Here is a 9,134-nt window from a genome sequence, read left to right as displayed (position 1 = left end):
CAACGCGGAGTTGCCAGGCAACGCAGAGTTCCAGGCGCCTGCACGCTGTGACTTGTCTTGACTCCTGCCTCACTCTGTGTTTACCTGGAGACGAAGATGGCGGTGGCGACCGCTGTACTCGTGTGGACGAGGACAATTCGCCAGTGATTGCAGCGTCTGACTGGTTTTGTTTGGGTGGGGAGGCAGCTCCCGGCTGGGCCCTGCGGCCTAGGTCGCGGAGCTAGCCGTCCCACCATCTGAACCGATTTTTCCTTTCTACCCCCGACCCCCTCCGTGTTCTTTCCCTGCCTACCCCGCAGAAACCATGGAGGACGAAGAAAGAAGGAGAAAGATAGAAGCTGGCAGAGCGAAGGTGGGAGAGCCGGGGACCGCTGGGCCAGAGGTGGGAGGCTGTGGCTGGGAAAGGGTGGGAGGAGGCCTGGGGAAGGAGTTTGCGGCAGCCAGGTGCGCTGCCCTCAGAGGGAGGTACTGCAGGGTCTGGGTTTCCTCCCCTCCCTCCTGTCCCTTTTCCTAGGACATGTAAAGCCCGGTGCTGCTACCTAGCTGATGAGACTTCGATGGTGACTGAATGGTGTGGCTCTTTTCTCACGACTGCCCCAATAAAACACCTCTCTCTCTCTTTTCTTTAAACCGTATTGATAATTAGGTGGTAATTAATAGCCTTTAAACCTTCAGCCCTTCACTTTTAAAGGGAGTTTTATGGGTGGTGCAGGCATTGTGTTTTCCAGGGCCGGGATTTAGAGCTTTCCTTTTATTCAGTGGGGAATTTGTGCGCTGATCATCAGCTTGTCTTCTTTAGGTGGCACGCTGGCACTCGAGGACTTGTGTGAGATTGGCCTGTGACAGCTGCCTCAGCAGTGGCCTGAGTGTGCCACAAGTGCCAGCTGTGAACTTGGCTTTAGGGACGTTTTTAAAAGTGTGTCTTTGTACATTCCTGTTTGGAGGTCTTTGTCATGGCAGTTGGTTTTGTATCCTGTGGATTGGACATTTGAAGACGGAAAGATTCCACAGAACAAAGCTTTAGAATTCCTGCTTTAAATAATTTGTTTTACGTGTGTGTGTGTGTGTGTGTGTGTGTGTAGTGAAGTTCTGATTTTATGTGTGTGTGCGTGTGTATATGTATGGAAATTGTAACGCAAACATTTGAAAATTGTATTATGCATAGAAATCCTTCTTGGGGCATCATGAAAAATTTTTCGTAGACAAACTATAAATTGAATAGCATTTCTTTTAAAAATTACATATTTGAGCAGCTCTTTAGGCTTGCCTGAAAGGCCCCCTTCCTCCCTACAATGAGTTACTTTTTATAGGTGATATTCTTTTTAGAGCTAATGGATAACAATCGTACTTGAAACACAATTAACTATTTTTCCTCTCTTCCTTTCTTTCTTCATTCTTCCACATAAACAAAGGAAACCAGGTCAATAATTTCAGTAATCAATGAAAGAAAGGCCTTACTGCAGAGATGCAGTAGTAGATGTTCATTAGAAGTGTGTTAAAGGAATGTGTAGGTTAACCAGCTTTGCATTTCTAAAATATAATTGACTTTTTTATAATTTCCCCCTTTTAATGTTAAGACTTAAATGCTTGTATGTAAACAGGTAGATTTTGTTTTTTACTCCAGGATATATAAATGAAGGAACATTGGCATTTTCAGAAGCCCAAAATTGCTTACAGTTGTGCAACCCAAGGGACTAAGCAAACACTCTGCATCTAAGGAATTGAAAGTAATTTTGTGTACCTTTTCAAAAGCATGGAAGTTCTGGTTAGATATCTTATTTGTTACCTAAGAATGTTTACTGCCTTCTGCCAAATGTATCTTTCTTAAATGTATGTAAAGCAGTTCTACTAAACATAGTTAATTTTGAACAGTCACATTTCATAATAATTAAATTTCTTGCTCTAAGTAGATTTGGCAAAGTAGAATTTTGATTTCTTTATGTATATATTTCTTTATCTTTCAAAAGTCTACCTATGGGGTAAAAATCTTTTTAAGTTAATTTTTATTGTAGTTTATTTTCCCCTAGAAATGAACCCAGTTTCCAGTAAGAGATCCTTGAGGCCTTTAAGGCAACATATGTTTGCTGTAACATTAGCTATCTGGTATAAAATACTTTACTGAGGTCATGATTCCTCAGCCATGTAAGTGCAATGGAATATTATACAATCATTAAAAGAATTAAGGCTGAGAGGGACATGGTAAATAGAGTGAAAACAAAATTATCAGAAATAGTTTAGATGTTGCTGTGGTATACACCTGTAATCCCAGCTACTCAGGAGGCTGAGGCAAGATCCTGTCTGAGGAGAAAAAAAAGGGGGGAGCTTACATTATAGCTCAAAGGTAGAGCCCTACTGCCCTTTATCTCCACTACTGCAAGAACAAAACTAAACAAAGTAGGTACATTATTTCATTTGTATAAATATGTGCTTTTAGAATGGGATTGAAAAACTATTATAAATATTTATATTTCTTGGGCTAGGATATAGCTCAATGGTAGAGCACAAGTTCCTAGGTTTAGTCCCCAACACCAAACAAAATTTATAAAGCAGTTCTACTAAACATAGTTAACTTTGAACAGACACATAATCAGCAAACTTAGATCAAGAGGTGGAAATAGAGAAATGGCAACAGTCTCTGCTTTCCAAAGTAGGAGAGACAGATGCTCCTGGGTAATAAGTACAGTGAGAGGTTGGATTTTGGATCTTACCCCCCCACACAACATTTTGTTAAAATATTTAAAATGCTACTGACTCATTTTCTAGAATATTTTATAAGGAAAACTCTCAATATCAATTAAATGCAACCTAGCATAGTGCTTTTCAAATAGCCGGTATTCAATAAGTGTTTGCTTCTCTCCAGCTGTGCATGCTGGCAAGATGAGCTGGTCAAAAGAGCTGGCTGCAACGTTAAAGTAAGGAAACAGCTAAGAATCATGCAACCCATGGACACCAGTTTCTCAGGTGGAGGGTGGGCCTGCTCTGCCACCCCAAGGGTCCTCTTCCACGCTGGAAGGCAAGAGGGCAAGAGAGCGAGTGCACTTGGAACCCATCTGTTTATTAGGGAAAAGACATTTGATAGAATGTTCCACCCTAATAAGGCAGGGGATAGTGTTTCAGCAGGGGTTGCCCAATCCTGTTGGGTACTGCTCAAGCCCAGAGCGGAGGCTCTTCCTTGATGAGTGGGGGTAAAGGCCACTTGCTTTGTATAACACATGGTGTGGCGTATGTTGCCAGTCCAATATCCCCTTTACTCAAGGCTTTTGGAGGGGCTTAGCTCATGCACAGGGCAGTCCCTGACATTTGCTTCTTGAATGAATGAGCAGAATGACAGAATAAGTTCTTAATGAGTGTAGTGTTACCAGCTAGGTTGGAATCTAATAAGAGTAATCCAGAATTTTCTTAATTAGAAGTCTCTTATTGCTGGTATCAGAAACCACCTAAAATGATCATTTCCCAAAATTTATTCAGAGACTTGGTTCTCCAAGTATCTCATTTATTCATAAGACTTAAGTGTTAACATTTGATAATAGTTTTACAACATACAACTTTTTAATCTTTTTCTTGGTAATTGGTCTTCTGTTTCTTTCTCTCTCGATTTCTCTAAATTTCCTTTTTCAAGACCTTTTAATAAATGATCATTTTAAAATTCTCATGTATACAGTATAGTATAATTTAAAAAATTTTTTTAGTTGTAAATGGACACAGTACCTTTATTTTATTTATTTATTTTTATGTGGTGCTGAGGATTGAAACCAGAGCCGCACATGTTGCTAGACAAGTGCTCCACCATTGAGCCCCAACCCCAACCCCTACAGTATAGAAGTGTACTTTGTAAAGTATTTTATATTAACCCAAATCTGCAGTAATAGGAGAATGAGTTATTTTATGTAGCCATTAAAATAATTCTACAAACACTTTTCAAGTTGGGAAAATGCCCACAGAAAATGTCAGGTTAAAAAAAAAAGGTACGTGTAAGTATTTATATATGAAGACATCTGAAAAAACATGCACCAAGATGTCAGTTGTGGTTATCTCTGGGTAGTGGGTTATAGGTATTTTAATTTTTTTATACTTTATTTTACAAATTCTCTATAACATTATTCTTTTATGATCAGGCACAATGTTCAGGTATCATTTTTTTTTTTCTTTTTTATTTGGTGGGGTTCTTTTTTTTTTTTTTTTTTTTTTGTCTTTTTTGGAACTGGGGGTCGAACCCAGGGCTTTGTAAATGCAAGGCAGACGCTTTGCCACTGAGCTACATCCCAGCCCCAGATATCATTTTTAAGAAAAAGATATTACATGCAGTATGATAAACAGGTTAATGTTGTATGACTCTCATACAGAACAAGAATATGAAATGCAAAATAACTAGGTCTCCTACATTAGGAGGTCTTTGTCATGGCAGTTGGTTTTGTATCCTGTGGATTGGACGTTCTGAAGACGGAAAGATTCCACAGGACAAAGCTTTAGAATTTCTGCTTTAAATAATTTGTTTTACGTGTGTGTGTGTGTAGTGAAGTTCTGATTTTATGTGTGTGTGCGTGTGTATATGTATGGAAATTGTAACTGTAATTCTTACTCCACTACCACTTGTATTATGTAGGCAGAATTCTATATTATTGGACATTTATGGATCGCCTTTTTGTTTTTGTCATTCTTATCCATTTTCCTTGCTTCAGTTTTTTGGTTTTTCCTATGAACTTGCTTGTCCAGCTTTGTATTTTCTCATTTGCCTTTTTCCCTAACTTGCTGCTTTAGGTTTGTTGTAACAAAAGACCCAGAAACTGAGGTTAATGGAATGATTTGTAAGAATGAAGGGCTAATGGAACTTAGTAGAAAGGATTTCGCAGCAATTCAGTTTTTCTGATGCTAGGTAGTTCTTTGGTTTGCTGTTGGGTCCTCAACTATCTCCTCAGTATTGATGTTGCAAGAAGCCCAATACTTGGAGATGTTAACTACATTATTAAATATTTTTAGAGCTGGGCTTGACCTCATTTACAAGTTCCTGACAGAGATGGTCCCACATAGGCTATCCTTATAGTGAATCAACCAAACTATTTCAACTCCATTTTAAATGACTTCATTTTTTCCAAGTAAAATTATTTATGATTATATAAATAAAGTACTTAATTATTAGTGAACAAAATTAAAGGACAGTTGTGTATTTAGAATGAAATTAGTCCTATAAATCACTTTTGCTATATTTTTAAAAAGTTCTTCAAATGTATTAGAATTCAGCAAAACCAAAGTATTATACTTCTATAGCATTTTATATAATTGTCATTATTTATTGAATAATTAAAATTTTTACTACATTCAGTAACTTGGAATTATATGAGTTTTGTTGTTGTTGTTGTTGTTTAACAAGCATTTTTAGTTTGTAGAGTAATGCCAGTGTTGTGTACAATGTTCTTTGTAAGCTCTCTTATTAGGTTATTGATAGGATTTTTCAATTACTGTGCTGCTCTGATAGGCAAGCTAGTTATGGTATAAAATTGTTCCTTGCATTTTCAGATATTCTGCTCCAGAATGAAGAAAGCTATTCTCCCTCTCTGATTTCTTTTAAACTTTCTAGTTTTTTATACTTGTGACAGATCTTACTTAATTTTCAAAGTTACATTTGATAACAGTTTTACAACGTACAATTTTTTAAGCTTTTTCTGGATATAGCAATTTGATGCCTCCATCAGAGACTGGTGCGTTCCTGTGATTTAAAACTAATTCATGACTTTTGGGCTTTGCTGAAATAAAAGAAATCATGGTGTTGAGAGGAAAGAATAGACATGACAGGCTTCTTGAAATGTATGTCAAAGAAATTTCTCTAAGGCAGGAAAACAGAGCATCAGTAAAATCCAATGAAGAGATAATTTTGTTTGAGAACAATTTTTATCCCACTCCTGTTCTCATCTAGTCCCTTGGATGTGTCTTTTATTTTACTTTCTCTTTTCACTTTTCAGTTTTATTGACAGAACACCACAGACATCCTTACTGAATGATAACCCACAGCAATGAGGAAACAAAAAAGATAGAATTCATCCAAAGGCTGGACTATGACAAGAGTGGGACAAAAATTTTTCAAACAAAAACATTTCTTATTTTTGTTAAATAAAAAGGTTTGTAGAAAGAGCTAAACTATGACTATTAAACATTTAATTTAGGCTGCTGATGATTGAAATGTGAATTAATTTCTTCTAATATGACAAATAGAAAAAAGTTCTGGTAAATTGTGAAACATTAGTGATAATGGACATTATTTTTATTTCTTAGTAAGATTTTTATAAAATTAAAATTAGGCATTCTATTTAATTGGTTAGCATCCGTGTAATTGGGAGCCAGGCATGGTGATGCATGCCTGTAATCCAGTGATTCAGGAGACTGAGGAAGGAAGATCACAAGTTCTAGGCCAATCTCAGCAATTTAGTGAGACCCTAGGCCACGTAGTGAGACCCTGTCTCAAAATAATAAATAAAAAGGGCCATGTGCAGTGGTGTTTACATGTTTGGCTGTTTTCACTTAGTGTAATGTTTTGAGGTTCAGCCATGGTGTAGCATGTGTCCATGCCTCATTCCCTTGTATGACTGAATAATATTCCAGTGTGTGTATATACAGCAATGTGTTCACACTTTAATCCATTGATCGGCATTTAGATTGTTTCTATGTATTGTCTATTGTGAATAGTGCTGCTTTGAACATTTGTATACAAGCATTTGAATACATGTTTTCATTTCTCTTGGGCATATATTTAGGATTAAGAATTCTGGGTCTTATAGTAATTCCATTTAACATTTTGAAGAATCTCCAAATTGCTTACCATAGTGGCTCTCCCGTTTTACTGTACCATTTCATTTTACATACCCACTGATAATGCATGATAATTCTAGTTTCTCTGTATCTCAACAAATTTGTTTTCTTTTTTTAAAATCATAGCCATTCTAGTGGGCAAAAAGGGATTTCCCACTGTGGTTTTAATTCTTGTTTTCTTGATGACTAATGACACTGAGTGTCTTTTTTGTATGCTTTTTGGCCATTTGTAGATCTTCAGACTATTCAAGTCCTTTACCTATCTTGTAATTTGGTTGTTAGGAATTTGTTTTACATATTATTATTAATATATATGCATCAAGCAAGAGAGCATGTATGATCATGTACAAGAGAGGAGCAGACAGAAATACACATTTCCAGTGGGATATCTTCCATCTCTTTTTTTTTTTTTTTTTTTTAAAGCTTGTTTGGCTCACCAAAATTTAAACTGGAACTTCCTTTGAATAAGCTGTTGGTGAGTTGATTACAGCGTGATGGTGAAGTTTGAGGTTTTTTGTGGTGCAGTGAGTCATTCCATTCTTTGACCAGCTGGTCAAATGGGCACCTGTTGGCCTTTTGGCTTGATCATTACCAATACATATCAGTTTTTTGGGAAAAATGACTTAGTCTTCCATAACAAAAAGCCGTGTCATTTTTCTGTGTGAACACAATAGACATGTGTATGTATTCTACCTAGTAGAAAGGATTTTTATTGTCATATTGACTTCCCTTTTACTTTGTGGTAGTTTTCACCAAAATAGAACTTAGGATATTTAATGCCCATTTAGGTACACCTCCTAAAGCTTGGTTAATTTGTTCATGGGTTTTACACTGTTCAAAAGTGCTAAACGTTAAGACTGTTCATAAATTTAGCATTGTTCCAGGAGTAGTTTTGCCTAGGTTATTTATTTAAATCTATATTCTTTTGTTCTATGTAAAATTCCTTTATCTTACACGAACAATGTAATGCTTGTTTGCAGTTGCTTTCCTCTTTCGGGTTACTGTTTGCTCTGATTTTTATGTAATCTAAATTTTTTTGTGTAATTATAAGATTTTTTTTGTGTGTGTTGATGTGTTTCCCCTTTTAGAGATCATTTTTTAGAGCCTCAAGTTATTTTGATGATTTAGAACTACTCTATATATTATACAAAGTCCTATTTAAAAATTTGACTTTATAAATTGTATTGATTGATTAGATTTTCTGACTTACAGATTTCTGAAAAACTAACAAGATCTACAGTTTCTTTCTCTAGCCACTCCCTAGCCCCTCAGCAACCCTGGGATTGAGCCCAGAGGCTCATGCATGCTAGGTCTTCTATTTCTTGATATTGCATATACTATAAAATTCCTTGTTGTTTTCTAAGGATTGTTCATTGTGGGAGCTCAGTAATTAGGTTTTATTTATTCCTCAGAGGTCTCAGTTTTATTCAAGTCGGTCTTTCTTTACTAGTTGTTTTCCCCAGGGAAGATAGAAAAAGGAACCAATTATAAATAAAATACTAGTTCAAGAATCAAATTTAATGTGTGAAAAGTGTGTGAGGGAGATGTGGGGGTTGTTGCCATAGGTGTGGTCAATGATCTCAGTTAACTTCCCGCATCATTGATATTTTATTGAGTGCATGTGTATATGTTGATTCCTTGAAAGTTGAATAAATTAGTAGATGCTCTAAAGATCAAGGTATTAGAAAAGTTGTAAAAACTGCATTAACAAATGTGCACTAGGAGGACATTTTTTAAATGAAATAATGGGTTTTAGCTAAAAGTCACAGAAATTCTATTTTCTACTAATAGATAAATATTTTTGGTGTGAAATCTTTTATATTTTTCAAACTAATGTTTACTTTTGACTTGCATAAATTCCTTTTTAGTGAACTACATGTCTGAGTATTTCTAATGACTTTCATTTTTCTGCTTCAAACAACCAATATTTTTAAAATAAAGTTTGACAGAAAAAGTTTAATTTGAGATTTATTTTTGTATATGATATTTGTTTTTTTGTAAATTAAAAGGATGAAATAATATTTTATATAGGCCTCAAGATTTTAATTTTATTAAAGAAGAGTCTATACTTATGTTTTTCCTACGATATGAACTTAAATTGTTTTAATGTTTTAGTTTTCTCTGTCTCACACACCATCATATTTTCTATGCACAGTAGTATCTATTTCGGGATGCATCTTGGTTGAAAAATCCTTTGAACATTATGGGATTATTTTTTTATACTCATAGCCAAATCCCAAGCCTAATTTTTTTTTTAAATTCAAAATCTGCTTCATTCTATTCCTATCTCACACCCTAAAAAAATCAGGCCTAACTCTCCTTTAAAGCACTGA

At 35.7% G+C, this 9,134-nt stretch overlaps 1 protein-coding gene across 1 annotated transcript in view; it reads left to right on the top strand.

Moving 5' to 3' along the window:
* Nucleotides 1–304: 304 nt before the first annotated feature.
* Nucleotides 305–9,134, top strand: part of LOC143389659 (A-kinase anchor protein 9-like) — a 76,892-nt gene continuing 68,062 nt past the window's right edge. The window contains 2 exon segments of the mRNA XM_076842567.2: nt 305–444; nt 2,861–2,912. Coding sequence (XP_076698682.2) covers nt 305–444; nt 2,861–2,912 — 192 coding nt within the window.

The sequence above is a fragment of the Callospermophilus lateralis genome, unplaced genomic scaffold, assembly GCF_048772815.1.
Source record: "Callospermophilus lateralis isolate mCalLat2 unplaced genomic scaffold, mCalLat2.hap1 Scaffold_63, whole genome shotgun sequence".
NCBI classification, from domain to species: Eukaryota; Metazoa; Chordata; class Mammalia; order Rodentia; family Sciuridae; genus Callospermophilus; species Callospermophilus lateralis.
Note: the sequence above shows the minus strand (reverse complement) of the source record. Positions and strands in the feature narration are given on the sequence as shown.